The following is a 22,481-nucleotide window of genomic DNA, read 5'->3' on the forward strand; positions in this document are numbered from 1 at the left end:
TGGGGAGTGTCTCATTAGCTTCTCTCAGTGCAGCAAATGGCGTGGAAAAACAACAGATTTAAGATCATTATTCAGATGTCTCAGCTCAGGGACTCTTGTTATTTGTGAATTCAGTAGAGACCAGTAAAGAGAGAAGCATGTGGGTGGGAGGCACAGACCTTCCTTCTCTGCTCCCAGATCGGTTGAGCAGGGGGTTTCCCGCAGCCTACTCATTTTGACATCCTCTCTGTAGCCCCAAATGCCGGGGCCTCAACGTGGAGGGCTTCGACAGCCAAAGAATATAAACTTAGAAATGAAACTGTGCAGGAAGCTAGGTCAAAATATGTCGCGAAAGACCATGAAGACAAGTGGGTCTTTATCCCGGTGATAAAATATTTCAGTGGTTTTACCCTTTTAACGTTTATGTATTTTTGAGACAGAGAGAGACAGAGCATGAACGGGGGAGGGGCAGAGAGAGGGAGACACAGAATCGGAAGCAAGCTCCAGGTTCCGAGCCATCAGCCCAGAGCCCGACGCGGGGCTCGAACTCACAGACCGCAAGATTGTGACCTGAGCTGAAGGCGGACGCTTAACCGACTGAGCCACCCAGGCGCCCCTCAGTGTTTTTACCCTTGAAGGAATGTTGTCTCGTCTCGGCGGGAAAACCCTATATGCATCATGAAAGATGCCTGCAACCTGCCACGCATGTCAATCACCCAGACAGCGTTCAAAAAGAATACCGACCCGTGGGCCCCCGACTCTAAACCTTCTCAGCTATGGATCTGCTTAAGCCCGGTTTCCAGTATTTCAGCATGCGGCCCTGTTGAGAACCACTGCATGGGGGGACGTTCTCAAAACTTACGGCGCCTCTAGAGCACCTGGGGAGAGTGTTTGACACACATACGATGATTCTGTGGGATTGCGGTGGGGCCTGGGAATCTGAATATTGAAGTGGCTCCCTCTGTGATCCTGAGGCTGGGGAATTCCAGGCCACACTCTGGTAAGCACTGTAGTAAGGAAGGAAACAGCCGGGCAAACTGCACGGGAAAATGCTCTCCTTATGTTAAAGGGATGAGAACCCCCAAAACCCAGGATGTAGAGTCAGGGTGTGAACTTGGGTTTGGAACATGCTCATCTGAATCCCTTCATGGTGTGCACTGGGCAAAAAAGAAAAAAAAAATGAGAAAGGAAACACCCAAAGAGTCACAGTGATAATCACGGGGTGGTGGGATTATAAGAAAGCTTTATTTCCTTCTTTAATGTCTCTACCACCCACCCTCCTCAAGCACTCAATTGTCTGGACTCCCTCTGCTTCTTTAATTTTCCAAAGTGAACATGTGTTGCCTTTTCTTTCAAAATGTTTATTTATTTATTGAGAGAGAGAGAGAGAGAGAGAGAGAGAGAGAGAAGGAGAGAGTGGGGGAGGGACAGAGAGAGAGGGAGAATCCCAAGCGGGTTACTCGCTGTCAGTGCAGAACCTGATGCGGGGCTCAACCCCACAAACCGTGAGATCATGACTTGAGCCAAAATCAAGAGTGGGATGCTTAACCGACTGAGCCATCTAGGCGCCCCACGTGTTGCCTTTATATTAGAAGAAAAAGTGCATTTTTGAAGATAGGGAACAGATAAGGCAGGGTCAAAAGCCATGGGTTTGAATCCTACCTTTTCTCCAGTCAATGACCTTGAAAACCCTCTATTCTCTGGGTGCCCTTTCCCCCAGACGTTAACGTGAGGGGTTAGATGAGGTGCACCTCAAGTTTCCTCCCATGGGCAGCGTTCAGGGAGTCTCAGATCCTGAGGCTGAAACATCCAGATTTCCCTGGTGTTTTGAAATAGAAGATCCCTCAAGGACTAAGAGAAGGACCGCTCTGTGTCAGCAGCCTGGTGTTTGCCTGTCTAATGTCTCCACATTAAGTGCCCAATTAGCTGGACACCATACATGGCTGTCACTCTCTAGTTATGTCTTTACGTGCCCGATTAATTTTATGACTACAACTCACGCCTTGCATCCAGGAAACACATCCATCACCAGCCTGGACACTTAAGGGGAGCTGTTGGTTACTCAGCGAAGCCGAGTGGGCACGTCCCATTTCCCAGGATGCTCCCAGAGGTACCAGAAAGGGTGCATCTCTTCCTCTAGGCATCAGCGGACAATCCCTGGGGCTGGCGGGAAGGGGTTCCCAGCTTGGTCTGACCTTGCTATCCGAATGGATGCAGATGGGCTACTCATTCATCCAATTATTTACGGAGCACCTGCTATGTGAGGACCCACCTGGGAGCGAAACAGGTGAGTCCCTGTTTGCACGGACCTGACCTTATAGCGAGAGACTCGGGCATTATCGAAATCATCATAATCATGCTATAGTAAAGTTCTCTGAAGGGCAGTTATGGGCAGCTAGGAGAACGTGTAAGAGAGGGACGTGAACAGTGAGGAAGGGGCCTCGGAGGAAGTGACCGCAGAGCTGAGACATGAGGATAAGGAGGAACTGGACCAGTAAAGAGGGCTGAGGAAAAGTACTAGGAAGAAGAGGGAACAGCATGTGCAAAGTACTTGAGAGATGTTCAGTATGGCCAGTGGGCTGGATGGTGGAAGATGAGCCTGGAAGGGTGGGCAGGGGCTGCTCCGTGCCAGATCTTGATAGGATACCATTACCAGGTTTTAGGTAGCAGAGACTCAACCTCCCCTCTTTTGAGACAACACGTGAATGTGAGAACGGAGCCCATAAGGGGATCACGGCAGTGAGGACTTCAGAGCTGTAGTGGGTCCAGGCAGAACGAGGCAGGTGGGTCCCCAGTCTTTGTCCACCCATGGGGCTGGACCAGGTCTCTTGAAACTACTAGATTGTCCCCTGTGGGTCTAACTTAGTATGGCTAAGAGTACGCTCTCAAGAGGACCTAGAATTCCCATTGCCTGAGACCAGACTTTGAGGATCTGCTCCGTGTTAGCTGCCATAACAAATCACTGCCAACTTAATGGCTTAAAACAACATATATATATATTACCTTCACAGTTCTGGAGTCCAGATGTCTGACACAGGTTTCACTGGCTGAAGTTAAGGTGCTGGGAAGGCTGTGTTCTTTCTGGAGGTTCCAGGGACAAACCTGTTTCCTTGCCTTTCCCAGTTTCCAGAAACTGCCTACAGTCCTTGACTCATGACCCTTTCCTCCATCTTCAAAGCCAGCGGTGTGGCAATTTCCAACCTTGCTGTGACTCTGACCCTCCTGCCTCCCTCTTATAAGGACCCACATGATTACATGGGGTCCACCAGATAACTGCCACCCGGGTCATATTTCCGACTGATTCACATCAGAATCAGACTTCAGCCCTCCTCTCCACAGCAAGGTTGGGGCAATATCTCCCTGCCTGGCTGTGAATGTCAGACAAGCCAAGCCTGGGACTCTGCAGGATCCCAATCACCTTCTCCTGGCGCTCACGCTCAACTCCAGGAAAATGCAGGTTCCCTACATGCAGGTACACATGCACACACTTGCAGAATTTAGAAATAGGCAGGGACATAAGGATTGGGGTGCCAGTTTGGGGGTGAGTTTGCCTGGGTCTACATTTGGCCCTGCACTTCCTAGCTCTGTGACCCCAAGAAAGTTACTTAACCCTTCTGAGCCTCTGTTTTTCGTCTGTAAATTAGGGAAAACAAAATCTTTACCTCCTAGGACTGTTGCAAAGATGCAGTGAGAGTGTTTGTAAAATTCCCCAGAACACGATAACTACTGAGTAATGGTTGCTGTTAATTATTTCTTCTAGAAATTTGTGGCTCCTATGGCTCCCCGGTCTCACACTTCTTCTGTGTAATGAGGATGCTATCATCTGCCCACAGAACCTGTCTTTTGAAAGCTTTAGAAGGAGCTGCAGTGACTAGAAACTGACACGGAGAGCACACGTACCCACAGGTGAACACATATGCCCACAGGCACACCCGGAGAGGCACATGGCCATGTGCCCCTGTGAGCACACACGCACACACACGCTCGCACACATGCGCGTGATCGTACCTCCGGTGAACACATATGCCCACAGGCACACCTGGAGAGGCACATGGCCACGTGCACCTGTGAGCACACACACGCTCGCACACACGCGTGTGATCGTACCTCCGGGCAGAACACATCTTCACACGTACGGCTATCCCTCCACCACCCTCGCCGAGAGCCCAGCCCCATCTGGCTGCCTTCTGCAGACAAGGACAGAAACCAAGTCAAGGACTGACCGACACCGCCTGTTTGTAAAGCTCAGCCTCCCTCAAAAAGTCCAAACTGGCTTCGGAAGCATTCAGGCGACTACTTCTGAGCTTTCAAATGCGTATTGCTGCAGCGGCTACGGCTACGGCTACGGCTACGGATGAATGTTGAGGAGAAGGCTAATGGGTGTACAATTACACCGGGAAGTAGGCTTAATGTGGCATGCTGCGGGGCTGAGGCACCCTGCCTGGGAGGCGTGATGGCTTTGCGGGCGATTCCTCAATCGGGGAGGGAGATGGCGTAAAGCCGGGGCTGGGTCGGGGCGGGCTGCCTTTAGAGTGGCGGTAGGTTGGATTACACACGATTCATAAAAACACAGCAAAAGGGGAGGGTGGATGTCATGTTGTCTCCCTGTCTCTGTTTTGTCAATTCCAGAGGCATGCTGTTTTTCCCTCACCCTAATTTCCCAGCTGGGGGTGGGGGGGCGGTGGATATTACCATTAAGTTTATTAAACTTGGCGTTTTCTTAAATCAAGATCAGATCATTTGCTGTGAACGGGGACATGGCTGCTCTGACGACGATTGGCCTGAGACTCCACTGCCAAGGTCTCGCAGAAACCTGTCCTTAAATGACTGAGCTGCCCTATCACGAAGCCATTCGGCTGGCATGCGGGGTGCGAGTATCTCAGACTCATTAATTCTCACTGTTGTTTATTACTGGCGACACCTGGGGAGTCGTGGATCCTAATTTCTCTCCTTGATGGATTGGTGAACGGGATTCCTGCCTGGGCCTCAGCTCTTCGGGGAGGGGGGTCACCTCGGCTCAGAGTTGGAGACGAGGGAGCCAAGAGAAAAAGACAGCTGGAGGGTTCAGCCGAGCTAAGGTAGTCAATGCCGGGTAAGGTGCTGGGTCATTAGAAACCCAATAATTGTCATGGTTACCAGGAGCTGTGCTAAGTACTCTATATGCATTGTTTTCCTTGGGCCATCTTCAACCCGTCAGAGCAGCTCTAGGATTCACCCCCATTTTACAGATGGGCAACTGAGGCACACAGAGCCTGTAAGAGGAAAAATGGCGCTGGAGGCTAGGCCTAGCTGCCCAGATACTGGCCTGCTTTAGTTTCCCTTCAGTGCTTACGGTTAGAGCTCTTTCTAACCCCTTCCTCGGCCTGGCCTGGAGGAGGGGACAAGGGTCACTGCGGTGGAGAGACATGAACTGTCCCATTGAAGGAAGAAGTGTGTGAGCTGGAACCAGTTACCCGGAGTGAGGATCTGAGATCCCCTGTAAATTCTGGACTTCCCTAAATCCCTCAGCTCATTTGTCAGCTGCTATCACCCAAAAGGCCACAGGATAAAGTGGAAAGACAGATTCAAGTTCCAAGTCTGGTTTGGCCACGCAAAGGCTGTGTGCCTCTGGGCAAGTATCTTAACCTCACTGAGCTTCTTTCCTCAGCGGTATGGCAGGGACAACAGTCTGTCTCTCAACGAGGACATTAAGAAAATGAAAGGAAATATAACATATCGGACAGTCCCTCACACAGTGCTTGGCAATAAATATTTGCTTTTCTATAGAATAGCAGAGTAAGATTCTAGTCCTGGAGCCAGTCTGCCTCAGTATGTAATCCCGGTTCCAGCCTTTATTAACCATGTGACCCTGGGCAAGGTGCTTCACCTCTCTGTGCCTCGTTTCCTGATCTATAAAATGGGAATGAGAATAATGTGGCTGAATGCATAGGGTTGTCATGAAAGTTACATAAAGGAATCTGTATAAAGCTTCGAGCACAGAGCTGGCATGTGGTGCTTTGTAAGAAGAGCAAGCTACCGTTTTATTTCTCTAGACGCTGAGCATGGTTGCAGGAAAATTTTCAAGTTTGTCTCTTCTCCCTTTTGTGAACCACCGGACAGAAAGGGCGAGCGCTGTGGTTCATTCAGCAGGGAGCATGAGGCAATGGCTGGAGATATCTGGGGCTGTCATAGCTGGGTGAGGCAGCACTACAGGCATCTAGCAGGGGAGGCCAGGAATGCTGCATAAAAAAAAAAAAAGATCCTACAATGCACGGGACAGTGCACACCACAAAGAATGATCTGTCTCCAAGTATACTCAGTACGAAGGTTGAAAAACTCCAGCCTGGAAAGACTTGGGAGACGACATGGGCCAACTCCCCATTTTACAGATGAGGTCCAGGAGGCAGTGAGGTCAAAGTGATTCCATGAGAGGCTTACGGGTTAGGCTTCATTCATCATACACTATTCATCTAACGAGTATTTATTTGTTCTCTCTTTTATGCCAGACACTGGGCTACTTAGGGAATTAAGAAGACTTCTATGTTCATCTTGCACAAACAGGTTCTATAAAGTATTAACGCGATCAGGCATTAGAAACCATTGATCCACAAATAAAATTTAAAAAAGAAAGAAAGAAAGAAAGAAAGAAAGAAAGAAAGAAAGAAAGAAAGAAAGAAAGAAAGAAAGAAAGAAAGAAACCACTGGTCCAATACCTGGGGAAACTAAGGTACTACTCAGTGGTTCTTAACATAGGAGGGTTCAGAGTCTCCCTGCCCTCCTCCAGAGTATGATGAAATCTATCAATATTCCTTCTCAAAAAATACAGACACATGCATAAATGCCTCCAAACCCCTGAATCCTATCCACAGAACGTTTAGGACTCCAGGTCAAAAAAGAAAACAAAGAAGAAGAAGAAGAAGGTGGTTGTAAGTGGTCCTCCTTTGGAAAGGGGAGAGTATGACCCCCTTACAAATCACAGGAAAGATGTCTACCCAATTCAATGTCGCAAATTATAGGCATTATTACTCACTTCTCCCTCTGTCTACATTTTGGAAAAATTCTGTGCCAAAAATATGAGGGATGATGGAACCGAGATGGGGAGGTGACAGAACCCAACAGATTCTGTCAACAACAGGTCTCCCTGTGTCTCTCTGCCTTCCTCTTCCATGGCAGCGTCTGGGCACCAAGGTTAATGACAAATCCTAATTACTTTTGTGGGCCCATCTGTTTAGGGAAATTGACCTCAAATGGAAGCCACCCGGCTGCCCATCCCTTGGCAGGCAGGATATGTGAGCCAATGCCTTTGAGAGGCTCTGGACAGAAAGAAATGTAATGAGGATGTGGAGGGATCTATCTAACCACAGGGTAAAAACAAAATGAAAGCCGCCGACAGGGTTTCCTAGGCAAAGGTTTAACTCCAGAGATAATACATGCAACACTTTGGGGGACACCCTATGGGTGTCTGTCCAATGCACGAAGGTTCTTTTCACACTCAGCAGCCGCATCTGTAGCCCGGCGACCCCTGGCCACAACTGGCTGGAGGAGAGGTGGATGCTCAGGGTGAGCTGGGCCAGTCAGAGTTCCTTCCCTGGAAATCTGGAACTAGGGCTAAAAAGAGCTATAAAAATCCAGGAGGTACAGTATCGGTATGTTTTCTAATATGTCAGGTGAGAAGCAAAACTTTCCTGAGGCCAGGCTGTGTTCCTGCCCTCGGATCCCTTGAGATCTCTCCGAATCCTTATGTTAAACTCCCCTTTTTGCAGAAGGTGAAGCCTCCAAAGATGGCCGCCATCAATGCCTTCCTTCCCTGGTGGCCCAAGTCATTCTTCCATAAGGAGAAGGGACCTATTTCCCCTCTCCAGGAGAACATGGAGGGGTGATGCCCCACCAGTTCCAGACCTAGCTGGCAAAAATCCTGGCGAACGTCCATCTTTGCTCCCTTGGGATCTGGCTGCCACGTAGAGCAGCTCAGGCCAGACTATCGAAAAAGGAGAGATCCCATGGAGAGAGCAAGCCACAGAGAGAACACTGGAGCACGGACTTGGGATTGCAGCTCTCAGTGCAGCCCCGCCACCAGCTGAATGCAGCTGAGGGAGTGACCCCAGCCTGTGCCCCACGGAGTTGAAAACCCACCCAGCAGAGCCCTGCCTGAATTCTCAACCCACAGGATCGCGAAACACAATGACTGTGGTTTCTTTCAGTCACTAAGTTGTGGGTGGCTGTTATGCAGCAGCAACAGATGACTCAAGCAGTCTCCCTGGAATTAATTTCCTTTCCTGCCAATAGTAGTCCGGGCCCGTCAAATAACCTCTGACATCCCACTTAGTGCTTCAATAAGGAATGTGGGGGCAAAATGAGGCTGTTTGATGAATTTCCTTTCCGGTCGCCATCTCTTTCTCCAGGGATGCTGAAGAAAGCAGAGCTGGGCTGTGGGCCGAGCGGTGAGCCAAGGTTTAGGCACTCCTCCCCCCACTCTCCAGGGAGAGAAGCGGGTCCTGTCTGCTGCTTGCCTGGGGCTCCCTGGGGTGGTCAGCTCCGGCCAAATTGGCCTAGGGAGGCAGCGCCTCCTGGGAGGCCTGAGGAAGATTCTTCTCTGTATCTCTCAGAGCCACAGGAGTGCGCAGACCAATGTTGGTAGCTTTGGAGATACAAACAGGTGAAGAAAAACTGGAAGGGAACCACTAGACCAGCACAGAATGGGTTCCAGCTTCTAGCTCCACAAGGTCCCCTCCAAATCTGGGCTTTAAAAATCTCCGTGTTCTTTGGAGTCTAAGAATTTGGGGCCAGGCCTTCAGGAAGGACACCCAAGTCAGCCGAGAGCTAAAAGCAGAATTCTGAAAGCTAGCCAGACAGAGACGTACATCTTGGCTCCATGTGACCTTGGGCAAGCGACCTTGGGCAAATCGCTTCTCTAAGCCTGTTTCCTCACCTGCAAAAGGGGGTTAAATAATAGCACCTACTTGACAGGGTTGAGAGAAGCAGTTAAGGAGTTAATCTCCAGGAAGTTTTAGATTCAATGCTTGGCACACAGTAAGTGCTCAATAAATGGTGCCCAGTATGATGATTTCAAACCACTTCCTAAAAGACTCCACACCATAGAGCTGGTGTGAACCCAGAAGGGGTCTCACATACATCTGCAATTTTAACAGTTAGAAGGAGCTCATTTGCTCTGAGAGGGGCAGCCAACAGCATGGTCTGGGGTCCTCCATCAGACACGGCCAAATGCTATAGAGTCTGAGCAGGAAGGATCCCGAGAATCAGACTGACCCGCCTCATTAGATGGGTGGGAGAACTGAGGCCCCAAAGCCTCATTAACAGACAACCTCGGGTCCTGAAATGGGACCCCCGTTGGCACCCTGTTTTCAGACTTGCTTCGTTTCATGTCTGATGTATCATCTTGCTTTCTTCTGACTCTGCTCTGATCCCCTCCAGGGAAGCATGGATAGAACAGGAATGAGGGCAGGTTTGAGATTGTAAGACACAAATAGCGACGGGTTTGCCTCTGGCAATGCTACCAGCAAGAACTGGCTGCTAGAACAGGGCAGGGAGACAGCCACGGCCAGAATCCTGTAGGACTGTCCTCCCCCACTCTGGCAGAAAGCACATCTCAGCAAAGGGACACTCTGTCATCAAGAGCTTGGCCCCGGCCTCCCTGGAAGCCTCTCAAATCTCCTTTAGGGGAAGCCAGGGCTGCTGGAATTCCAGGGCTTGCCAAACAGGCGTCTCAGGGCATAATTCTAGAATGGAAGCCCTGGCCGGGGTCAAAAACTGAGCTTCCTAAGCAAATTTATCTCTAAACGACTGCCACCATTTATGGAGCGTGTGCTCTGTTCCAGGCACTACGATAATCCTGTGCCTCCTAACTAAACACTCACCAAGAATTATGCGCTGATGTTGTCCCCATTTTACAGAGGAGGAAACTGAGGCACAGAGAGGCTAACGTGGTGTACCTAAGGTCACACAGAGGGCTAACCACGGTGCTATTCTACCACGTCACCAAGTTAGTTGAGGCAATATGACAGGACATGGAGGACGAAGCAGGGGACCCATCTATCCTGTTCTAGAATGTTCCAGAATGTTCATGCTGCAATCTGCTCGGGCCACAGAGACCTCCTTAACGTCACCCTCAGAGGCAGCCCACCTGATACATGGCTGGCACCCCTGGCCACAGCTGATTGGACGAGAGCCCCTGACATAAGCCAGCCAATCAGAGTGTCTTCCCTGGGAATTTGGACCCTCAGCTACAAGATTCTAAATTCTCCAGCATCTTGGCCACAGGGGATATCTACAGAAATTTGGGGCAATATGGTCTGCCACGTTCACTCACTTACTCAGCAAATATTTTACTGCACACCTACTATGAGCTAGGCTCTGAGAATTCACTAGTGGACAAAACAGGCAAAAATCTCTACCTATAGGATTCTCACAACCTAACAGGGCAGAGATGTACAAGAGTCAAAATAAATGTATAACATATAAAATATGGTACCTGGTAGTAAGCACTATGCCAGAAAATGGCTGAGAGGAGTTTTGCTGGTAAGTGTCTACTCTTAAAACCCATATCCCTCACTTCCAAAAGGCTGAGGCCCGTTGTTGGGGGAAGTGAACACACACACAGGCACGCGTGTGCGCACACACACACACACACACACACTCACAGATCTCCTGCCTGGACCACTTCCCACCCTCGATAGGTCTTTTATAAAGCAAAATTAAGGGGAGCCTGGCTGGCTCAGTCGATTAAGCATCCGACTCCTGGTTTTGGCTCAGGTCATGATCTCACGGTTCCGTGGGTTCAAGCCCCGCATCGGGCTCTGCACTGACAGTGCAGAACCTGCTTGGGATTTTCTTTCTCCCTCTCTCTCTGCCCCTCCCCCCCCACTCTCTCTCAAAATAAATAAACTTAAAAAAAATAATAGAAAGCAAAATTAAGAATTCGATCCTATAAGCAGGCCCCTTGAGATCTCTCCCTTCGGCAGCCTCCGGGGTACGCAGACGGAGGGCGACCCATGAGGCGGACCGAGGAAGTACGTGGCAGGCGCCTGTCATTTGTCAGCAGTGCTCCCCATCCACCCTGAGTAAAATCGTCTGCAGAAACTCAAACCAAAGGTGCCAACTTCCAGTCTCCATCCGAGAACCTCTTTAACCCTTAGCTGAGTGTGTGGGTAGGGACATAAACGGCACCTCGGTGCCTGCGTCCGTTGTAAGCAATTGTCAAGGGCCGCCCCTGACAGAAGGGGGACTGGGAAGGGGGCTGGGAAGGAGCAAGTCCATTTGAGACCCTGGTCCTGGAGGACCCTCCAGCGGCCCGGCATCCCGACAGCCGGTCTTCCACCTGTACCAAGAGCCCCCACACACACATACTGTCCTAGGTCCCTGCCTGCCTCCTACCTCCCTGACCCCATGGTCACCCCCGCTTTCTCCACTCGTCCCTTCGCAAGACCACCCACACACTGCTCCCTCACTCTCTAGCACTGGCCTTGCTCACTGATTTTGTCACTGTCTGACGCACCTGTTACACAGCCTCCTTCTAGCCCTTGCTTCTCTCCCCTATACATTTTAAAACTATCTGCTCTCCAAACTCCACTTTTCCCTTCTTCTTACCATTTATGAAACACTGAGTGTCACCAGGGTCTGGGCCAAGGAGCTTACATGCATCATCTCATCTGCTGCCTGCAACAGTCCTGTGGGATAAGTACTGTCGTGCCCCCCACTCAACAAGTGAGCAAACGGAGGCTCAGAGAGGTGAGGCATCATGCCCGGGACCCACAGCGGGCAAGCAGGGAACTGGGACAAAACCCTGGGGTTCTTCAAGTCCAGACCCGTCAGGTTAACCTCTGCTGCCTCCCTCTCGTGCTGTCTCCCTCTTTCAAGCTCCATTTCTGCAATTCTCTTTTCTAAGTTCATTTCAAATGCGCTATTTGGCATACCGTCCCTAGACAGACACTCTTCTCCTTAGCTCTCCCTCGGCTGTATATTCTGGTCAATGGTGACTCCAGAGCATATTTCTACGCAACTGAACTTGGCCAAGACGCCCTGCGCTCACAGCCCTGCGCCCCCAGGCTCCAGTGACAATCTCCTACTGTCCTACCAGGGCTCCCCCTCTGTATGGCACCCCTAGCCTCCAAGTCCCCTCCCTAGCGAGCCCCCAGCCCATTCTCTCTCCTCCTCCCTGAGCTCTCCCACCTAATGCCACAAGGATACCCGTTCTGCAGGGTCAGCGGTCTGGCAGGTCACGGACGGCAAACCCTCAGGGAAGCCCCGCCACCCCAGCACACCCCTGGGCGGCACAGCCTGCCGGCCCTCGGGCCCCGGGGGCTCTCCGGACAGACGGCAGGCGTCAGGCCTCACCCAATTCGCTCCTGCTCCATCTCTTCCATTTTCTCGGCTCGAGCGATCACTCTGTTGATGATTTCCTTCTCCTCATCTGTCAGCTCTTCCTGCTTCCTCTGTCTGTCGGGCGGACCGCTGGGATGGACGGGCCAGCCTGCCTGGAGCCTGAAAGGTAACATGGGAAGGCGTGAGGCTGTGGAGCAGGAAGCAGACTGTAGTTAGGCTCTGGTCCCTGGTGTCTTCAGTTCAAAGTCCTGCTGGGAAACTCTCCAGCTACGAGATGAGCCTCAGTTTGCTCATCTGTACAATGGGACACGTTCCGCCCTCATAGGGTTCTCATGAGTTTCTGTCTACCGAGTGCTTAGCACATGGTAGGCATATTCTGTGAGCAGCATTTGTAGGAAGTTCAGGAGAACCCAGAGAGTAAGGGTGTTCTCGGGAAAAGAACCCAGAACAGTAGACTCCACAGCCGGAGGGAAACCATTCTGGGAGGAGGGGGTCCGAGGCTGACCCAGCTCCTGCCTGCACATATGTTCTGTTTGTGCAGCAGATTATTTCCTTTATAAGTTGGAAAGAATTGCCAACAGGGTTTACAAAAAGCTCGTAATTTCACCAAAACATCCAGATTTCCAGCCTCAGAAGCTCCCGTAGCGTTTTGCATTCCATCTTGTGCTTTTTTTGGCTTTTCTTTCTTTCGTTCTTTCTTTTTTTCAAAGTCAGCACTGACACAGCACCTCCCGGGTGCCCACATGATCCCGCTGCCTCCTCACGCCGTCCCTACAGGGCAGGGGCTGTTATTGTCTGCTTACTGCTGAGGAGACCCCAATACGGAGCAGTGAGACCACCTGCCCAAAGTCACATGGCTGGGAGGTGGCAGAGGTGGAATCCAGAGCTGGGCAGGCTGCACACTTAACCTCCACGACACAGAGGGAATGGAAGGCCAGCCCCACAGCCCTGGTGACGGTGCAGAGGGTCAAAGGGGGCCGGGTGGAGAGCTAGTGCTGTTGTCATTATCTCTGCCAATAAGATGGTCCACACCCCATGGCGCTGAGGTGCCCCCACTGAGTGGAAAGCAAGGTTAAATACTGCTGGAAATCCTTGTCCCTGCTAGGGAAAAAAATCAGTAGAGTAGGAATCCTCCGGCCCCAGCACCCCATTAGCTGTCTGCTTCTATTATTTCCACTGCTCTAATCACATCAGCAGGCATGAAATTGCCTTTTGACGCTCAAAGTTGGAAATTAAAAGCCCCATCTCCCTCCCTCCCCCGGCTTCTCTTCCACTCTCCCACCCTTAGCTGGTTTGGTCTGAAGAGCGGAGAAGGAAGAGTCTGGAAGCGAAGAGAAGCAGATGTCTTGGGCAAGCCTGACGCTGAGAAAGGGAAGGGAGGTGTGTGGCCTGGGGAAATGCTGATGGAAACGTACCTTGCCTTGCAGCAGGGGCCTCTGGGGATGAACACCTGATCGATGCACTTGGCCCACTCTGCTCAAACCCCTCCAATGGCTTTGCGCTGGTTTAGAGTAACACCCATGACTACATACAGGCAGTGGGCGAACACCATCGGGAATATAAGTGCCAATGACCTGTACACTTTAAAATGGTTCATGTTATATTATCGTGTGAACTTTACCTAAATAAAATAGGACCTGCTCTTTTGGCCCACGTGCAAAATCCTACCCGGTCTGTCCTTAACCTGTGTCTCCATCCTCGTGGCCTCCAGCTCTCCCTTATCCCTATAGTCAGCTGCACTGGCCTCCCTGCTCAGTCCCACACTCCGAAACCTTGTTTTTGCCTCAGGGCCTTTGCACTTGCCGTGTCTCCCGCCAGGAACACTCATTATTCAGGCCTCAGCTCAAATACCAGCTGCTCAGAGAGGCCTTCCTTGATCCCCCATTGCCCAGATTTATTTTCTTCATGGCGCCTATCACTAATTCAAACTACCTTTCTAAAAAAATTTTGTTACCTGTTTACTGCATCTCTCTACACGCAACCCCCCCCCCCCCCCTGCACCAGAATGTTGGTTTCAGGAGGGCGGGGGCCTTGTCTGGGTCTGGGTCACTACTGTGTCAATCGTATTTAGAATAGTGTGTGAGAGTGAGCACAGAAAGTTATTGAATTAAGACACAGTCCCTTGTGGCCCAAAGGGATGTTAAACGTCTAATCCTAAGGGTGACCTAAGCAGTGGAACTTGGTTAGTCTAAAGGGCCAAGGACAGCTCCCTGGGGAGGTGACAGCCATGTTAAGACCCAGACAAAGATCTGCTGTGATACAAGCACAGCTTACATTTGGGACTGTTTGTTCGCACAGGCACCTTCCCAGACCCCAGGAGGGGCATTAGCAATGGTCCTGTGAGCTGAAAATTTTGTAAAAGGTAAAGAGGGCCCCCCAAATTATGTAAGCTTCAGGCCCCAGAGCAGCACTAGGGCCCCTGCGGAGACCGCAAGGGTAAGCTGAAATCCGGGAGGGGACAGCAGAGAAAGAGACCGGGCCTGGCGAAGGGAGTAAACGGTCTTTGCAAGGCTTGGAGTTGAGAGAGCGGGCAGAGTGCCGGAGGAGGTGAAGATCATCAACGTGGCAGCCAGCCTGCAGGGTGGTCCCCTAGGACCCCTGCCTCCTGGTATTCATGCTGACTCCCGGCCAGTCCCGTGTGACCAAGAAATACAGTGGGAGTGGCGGTGCGTGACTTCCAAGGCTGGGTCGTAAAAGCCATCGCAGCCTCTGCCTTGTGGTCTTGGATCGTTTGCCCTGGGGGAAGCCAGACGCCACGTCATGAGGACACGCTAACATCCCTGTGGAAAAGCCCCATGTGCAGGGGAAGGGAGGCCCCCAGCCCCAGCCAGTGCCATCTTGACTGCTCCGTGGTCCTCCAGCCCCCAGCAAGCCCTGGGAGGACACCAACTGCACGAGTAACCCTGTGGGGGAAGCACCTGCCACCCTCAAATTCCCACCAACAGAAACCGGGAGATGTGATAAATGGTTTCGTTGTTTGCAGCCACTCAGGTTGAGGCGATTTGTCCTGCAGCGTACTGGAAAAACTCGGCTGGAGGGTAGAGACAGAGCGGAAAAAGCCCCATCTACAGGGTCTGTATACACTTTCCACATTCTCTATTGCTGCGTCACGAGTTATTACCGATTTAGGGGCTTAAAACAGCACACATTTGTGATCTCACAGTGTCTGTGTCCATCCAGGCCCGGCTAAGCCGGCTCCTCCGCTTGGCATCTCATGAGGACGCAGTCAGGTGTTGGCTGCGCTGTGTTCTCATCTGGACGCTTGACCGGGGAGGGGGAAAAAAATCAGCTTCTAGGCAAATTTGGGTTGCTGGAAGGATTCGTTTCCTTGCAGCTGCGTAACTGAGGGCCTGGCTTTTTGTTAGCAGTTGGCAAGACGCTACCCCTGGGGTCCTGGGGGCAATCCGCAATTCCTAACCAAGTGGGCTTCTCCAACTTCATCCTGGGAGCTGCTTGCTTCATCAAGTATGCCAGGGGGACCTGGCTCCTGTCAGCTGAGACAGAGTCTTATACAACATAATGTAATCACGAGAGTGACGTCCCATCCCTTTGCTGTATCCTATACGTTAGAAACAGGTCCAAGGTCCCACCCACCCTCAGGCACCCTCACCTTGAGGGGACCTTGATTACACAAAGGCATGAACACCAGAACATTGTCTGTCTGCCACAGCCTCCCTAGCAGGGGTCTTTCCAGCCTTGCTTGAATGCTCCCCACAACAGAGACCTCACTTTCTCAGGGAGACTGTGATGTTGTATTGGAAAGATCTTCCTTACAGTGGGCTAATATCCCTGAGCCTGACGTTTCTTCAATTATTTTTAAAGGATGCACTGGACTCCAGCATAATGAAGATCACCCACCCTTCCCAAAAGAGCCTGTGTCATAACCCAATTCAGCCATCCCTCCCCCAGGTCCCTCTGGCTTTCCCTAGAAATGGACGTCCCAACTGGCCCTATTCTTCCCTCCTTTGTCCTCACTTTTCTTCCTTCTACCTCTTCTGATCCCTCTCCATTTATGTCCTGCCTTTACAAAGCAGTCTAGTGACCAAAAACAGAGCACGGGTGAGATGCTGGGCCATGTTCCCAGTGGAGACCCCTTCAAGGACGTGTTCCTGGAGCTCACCATCTGGTCGTGGGCAGGGTCAGTCACGGGCCAGACACAAAACCAATGCCTCTCACCCCATCACACAACTCACCGGGGTCCATGTGTGCAGGAAATGGGTGCTGCTGAACACGTGTGGCTCCAGAAACATAAGCAGGGACGGGGGTCCCTGAGAGGGCCAGCCTGACATAATTGCCTCCATCTGCAGACAGGCAGAAGGTGTGCCAGGGGTTGCCAGCACCTCTCCAACCCCTCCCCCATTCTCGGCTCCAAAACACGCAGTTGACAAACAGCTCATCCAGTGTTTGAAAATGTCACCGACTGGTCTCAGTGGGGACTCACAAGCCTCCTGTGGATTTTCGTGTTTTAATTCCAAAAGCAAACAGAGAGAAGCGAGATAGTGTTTCAGACCAGAGCCTCTGCTCTCAAGAGAGAGACTGGGCCTGTCTGAGCCTCCCCGTGATATGCTGGGGAGCGCTGTCAGCACGGAACCCTCGAGAATGCTCCTATGACAGGACAGTGGCTCCTTTGCCAAGGCCCTCTGAGCACAGGATCCCAGCTCTGCAGCCTTAAGACCAGGGTCCAGTGTTGGGAACTCATCAAAGGCCAAAGTACTGTTTCTTTGAACAAGTTACTCACAGCATTGCATCCAAGCCAGAAAACACCCGGAGGGCCTACTGCATGGCAACGTGAGCCCTCCCTGACCTGGCGGAGTTCAAGATTGTAATCCTGGGTCTGCCGCGTGTAAGCAGCGGGCTCTACTCCGCTCTAAGTATCAGTTTCTGGATCTGTTAAATGGGAATGGTTTCATTTCTGATTCCTGCTGAGGCCCTCGGAGGCTGCATGTAGAGAGACCCCTGGCTTGCCGGCTGAGACAGGTAAGGGCGAATTGCCTAGCCTGTCTCCACTCTTATCCACACACTTAAGACAAACATCAAAGGATGCCTGCCTCCTATTCCCTCGCCCCGCCACCAAACTGGGCTCAGCAGTTCCCTGGAGGGATCTCAAGGGCTGCAGGGGGGTGGGGGATAGAAGGACAGGATAGGTAGGCAACCAGGCCGCCCACCGTCCTCACTCAGCTGGGTTCTCAGCACTAGCAGAAGACGGATACCAGTATAGAAAACAAAGAGAAAAAAATGGAAAGTCCGTAGTATTTAACAAAAGCATGAAATTTGGTTTACTGCACTGATGACCTCCATACTTCACCCTTCCAAGTATCCATGCTCTTTGCCGCGTGAATTTGAAATCGCTCACCCAAGAGTCAGTCTATTTCTCTACACGTGCATCCTTCCCAGACTTCTGACTCGCCCTGGCCAATGAAAGGCGGGGGAGCGATGTTGTGCCACTCCCGAGGCTGAGGCTGCAAAAGTCTTGTGTGTTTGTGCTCACTCTCTCGCGCCCCTGCGGTGACCGTGACAACAAGCTCAGGACAGGGGGCTGGAGGATGAGACGCATGTGGAGCAGAGCTGAGCCGTTGCAGCCATGGCCATCCTAGATCAGCCAGCCCCGCTGATGCATAAGCAAGCCCAGGCAAGCCCAGACCCCTGAGAGTAAGCGACTATCGTTCCATGCCACTGAGTTTTAAGCTGGCTCGTCACACAGCAAAAGCGAACTGATACAGTGTCCACTGTGGCGACCACACAGATAGGTGAAGCCCGTGAGGGCATCTACGTTTATTTTACAGTTTGGTATTATTGGAAATGACCAGCGGCATCAACTTCCCTATAAGAGGTTGAAGGCTTGTAGCCACTAAAGGTCTTTATCCAGCTCTCCTCTGATCTGCCTTACATATCCAGCTTCTGAATTAAATTCATTCAAAGCATTTCGCTGTTGACAAAAAGTTTAAAGGTCACCGCGGCTGGCCTGCAATTTGTCCAGATGCCTGACACGCAGGAGAGGGGAGGGAATTGCTGAGAAACATGCATGAGGCAGAGACTCAAGAAACCGGCATCCGGATCGTGCTTCGGCTGCTACCTGAGCCTACCTGCTCAGGGGTGTCTGGACAGGGACAGAAGGAGCCCTCCCGCCACAGCCAACACCCAGGGCCCCCAACACAGAGGAGATCGGTCCTGACTGCTGGTAGAAGCCCTTCACACATGTCGCTCCCTGAAATACTGCAAAATCCAGACTCCCACCTCCTTTTGGCCTCCCACCTTGATTCTTCATTTCATGCACACAATAGTCACATAATAAATACCCACCAGATGTCTCTATTAATAAATTATAATTCCCAAAAGGAGTAGGACGAGGCAAGTGCTGTCGGGGCACGAAGGCTCCGAAACATTAAATAGCAGCGGTGTGCAGAAAATTAATCCTTTTTCTTTCCTTTCTTACTTCTTCTCCACCCCCGTGTCCCCCAGGATGCCAACACAGGCAGGTGTCGGCAGGAAGTCTCTTTACAGCTCAGTGAATGAGGTTTTAATGAATCCTGGAGGAAAGGATGGGGAAGGAGGGGCGGCTACACCATGGAATGCCATGGAATGTTTTACATAGGACCTGCCGGCCTAAAGGCGCTTCTGGATGAAATTCACCCCTACTAGACTGAAGGGGGTACAGAAAGGATGCTCGGGTTCCTCCTACCCCTTTTAGACTGCTAAGGGAATCTCAAGTTCCTGCTAATCTTTTAAGCCAGACTGAGTTCTACTCAGTTCTTCTAAATTTCCATGCCGCCTCTCACATTTGGACTTTGCACACGCTGTTCCTCTACCTGGAACTCCTCTGTCTCTTCTCCATCTTGCTCCTCTGTCACGTGGTCTCAGTTTCCACATCACCTCTTCCAGGAACTCCCCTATCAGGATCACCAAGTCTGGGTTATGTGCCTCTCCTTGCATTCCCAAGGCTCACTGTGATTCTGCTATGACAGTTCCTTGCACGCTTGGGTATTTGTTGCTGACTGGCTATTTATTTGTTTGTAGACCCCCCTGGATCCATACTCATACTTTGGCTATGCCTGTATCCCTAGTACTAAGCACAGTGTTTCACATGTGGTGGGAACTTGGTGAGGATTTGTTAAGGAAGGAAGAGAAGAAGGGAGCAAGGGAGAAGGGGAGGAAGGGAGGAGGGAAGGGGTGAAGGAAGGAGGGAGACAGAATGAACACATACCCTACCTTTCGACTTGCAGCACCCAGAGGAGTACCCTCTGGAGTCATGAACCTCTCTTGTGATGTTCATATTTACGCTCTGACAACGTCTCAGCATCTCTCCCTACATGTCTGAATAATATACTCGTGATATTCATCAAAAGCAGATTTTGTGTGGCCAGAGTCTTATCAGCCAACATCACACTGTAGGACATTCAAATGGTCTTTAGTGATCAGCTTGTTCAAAGTCCCCATTTGACAGATAGGGAGGGGGGGGGGGTCAGGGTCAGGAAAGCAGGAAAGAATTTCCCCAGGTCATCTAGTTAAGTGTTTATCAGTGTTAAGAAAACTTCTAAGGATTCTGGGTATGATGATATGGTCATTTAGGTCCAAAAAAGCTGTACAATATACACACCCCGCACATAAACACAGTGTGTATATATATACACAAAGGTAAGGCAAGGTTGTAATTCACACATGCCTCTGATTTTGCTTGGTGCCTTACAGTTTACAAAGCTTTCCTGTCCATCTCATTTGATCCTACCACCACACGAAGAGGAAGGAAGGGCAGGGTGATCATTCCTATTTTACAAAGGAGGGAGCCAGGATTCAAGGAAGTGAAGGGCATCACTCAAGGCCACCCTGAAACCAAGCACCAGACCAGGACTCAGACCTGGGTTTTGCGTCCCCATCTCCGGGAGGGTAGCAACAGCCTTCCAGAGCTTCTCAACGTGCACACACAACGGAAGCCCAGGCTGCTTTGCGGCCTGACTGTTCATTTATTGGACTCGGTGTTCAATCTGTCATGCATATTGAGGAAATGAATCCAATTTAAAACACAGACGTAAGCAGGGACAGGACCTCCGCGTCAAAGGCGCCTCACTGGGAACCCAGACTGACCTCCCATGAGGTGACAGAGACCACATGTGTGGCACGTAACTTCCCAAAGGCTCTGTTCTGTTCCTCATCACCTTTTATTAGTGATAGCAGTTATGTGAGTGATCATTGTCTTTATCTGAGAACGATGTTCCCAGGCAAAGGCTGCAGAAACGGGCACAGAGGGGTCAGTAAGCTGGCTGGAATCCCGCAGATCACTAAGAAGAATGACAGTGAGGGCTCTCCGAAGGAATGCTTTCTATCCTTTTACCAAGACGGTTTTTTTGTAATTTCCTAATTTTTTTCTCCAGAAACTTGGATTTTTTTTTTTAAGACGTGTAAAACTTGCTAGTTCCTTTTTTAACCAGCTCTCTTTGGGGGTCAGCTAATTTGAACAGAGAAGAGATAAAATTCAGAGTGTGGAAAAATTAAAGTATCAAAATACTCACTGTTCTTTATCACTGAGGGAAGGCAAAGAAAGGAGAGAGAGAAAAAATGAATAAAGTTAAGGAAACACATCTCATAACATACCAACCCTGGATGCAACCACTACAGAGTTGACTTTTTTAGATAAAGTGTCTTTTTAAATGTTTATTACTTTATTTCGAGAGAGAAAGAGTGTGTGTGTGTGAGCGGGAGAGTGGCAGAGAGAATCCCAAGCAGGCTCTGAGCTAGCCTGATGTGGGGCTCGAACTCACGACCGTGAGATCAGGCCCTGAGCTGTTACCAAGAGTCAGATGCTTAACTGACCGAACCATCCAGGAGCCCCAACAACAACCACAGAGTTTAAATTGCAATGACCTACTTCTGTTTGGTTTTGGTTTCCAAAACATTTTCCAAAAACACTTCCAGTCATTATTACCTTATTTCAGCACATCTGAAAAAGGCTGCTGCAAAGAAGGGTTGTAAAATCCTTCGCTTTGATTAAAATGACTAATCAGTTCAGCTTATTAACTGAGCTGACCATTTATGTAATTGAATAATGGATTTTGGTACTAAAGAGAAATCGCCTAATGACAGCATGGCCAACGTCATCCTGGGGGACAGAGAGCGCATTGAGGTAGGGCAGTGAGCCCTGAACCCTCCGTGGGTCATTCGTTTGCAATGTTCCAGCTGGGGAAAGTCCGTTCTTCCACTCTAGAAAGAAGACCAGCATCTCTATTTACTAGGTGAGCAACTGTAGGCATGTCATAGCCTCCCTTGGTGCCTCAGTTTCCACCTCTGATCTCTGGTACTCTCTGCCTTGCAGACTTGAAAACTACAGAGAAATAGAACTTTTGGACACCAGCGTTTCTCCCCACGTGTAGAGAGCTGAACGTACCCAAGCAAGAAGCAGATGTGTTCCCGTCTTTCAACCACAATCACAATTGTGCCTCAAACGTTGTCATTAGATTCAAGGAGGCTGAGAGAGGGAGGCATTTGAAAATCACAAAAGCGTTTGAAAATCACAAAAATAGTAAGTGTCTCTGGCTAGCCAGAAGTGAATCAAGACCGGATTTCTTAATTTCCCAGAGAAAGACCTTAGAAACATCTGCATTAGCTGCGGCAAACTAAGTAGCAAGTGTGATGTCTACAATTCACCCATTAGTATTTATTTGAGAAATAATTTTAATATCTGAAGGAAACGTAGAAGCAATCAAGGCAGCCGGATGCACGCAGAATGCCAAGATGTTTCACAGAAGAGCCCAGGAGCACTTTAAGAAAACTGCATCCAGACTGTTGGAATAATTTTAATTTAATTGTAGGGCAAATTGTTTGGCTTCATATTGACTAAAAGTAAACTCTGATGGATGGTATTTTAATTAACTGGCATTTCCTAAATAAAATAAATATTTTACCCTCATCCACCCTCCGGCAACTGTTTATCTTCCAGAAACACAATTTTTTGGCCGATGGAATGTTCTCTGCAAAGTAACTTTGGCTCCAAGAGAACACCATGGGAAGGGCTTGGCAGAAGAGACGTTTCCTTTGGAAAAGTTCCATAGTGTCTTCAAAACTGTAAAACTCACAGAACTGGAGGTTTTGGACAGAAGTAAGCAGATGGGGGCTTCTGCTTCAGAGAATAGGCGTGGACTAAATACTCAGAAAGACCCTTCATCAATGCATAATTAGGTCCTAGATAAATTAGA

General features: G+C 50.2%; 1 protein-coding gene across 7 annotated transcripts in view; it reads right to left on the reverse strand.

Annotated features, from left to right (window-relative positions):
• The window catches only part of RPH3A (rabphilin 3A), a 282,144-nt gene that overhangs the window by 48,158 nt on the left and 211,505 nt on the right, over positions 1-22,481 (reverse strand). For 4 of the 7 annotated variants that reach the window (XM_058691220.1, XM_058691223.1, XM_058691224.1 and 1 more), the window contains 2 exons: positions 20,802-20,813; positions 12,310-12,456 (listed from right to left, as the gene is read on the reverse strand). In XM_058691220.1, coding sequence (XP_058547203.1) covers positions 12,310-12,456; positions 20,802-20,813 — 159 coding nt within the window. The remainder of the gene's footprint in view (positions 1-12,309; positions 12,457-20,801; positions 20,814-22,481) is intronic. The other 3 variants (XM_058691221.1, XM_058691225.1, XM_058691226.1) reach the window with 1 other exon arrangement.

The sequence above is a fragment of the Neofelis nebulosa genome, chromosome 11 (assembly GCF_028018385.1).
Source record: "Neofelis nebulosa isolate mNeoNeb1 chromosome 11, mNeoNeb1.pri, whole genome shotgun sequence".
In the NCBI taxonomy this organism is placed as follows: Eukaryota; Metazoa; Chordata; class Mammalia; order Carnivora; family Felidae; genus Neofelis; species Neofelis nebulosa.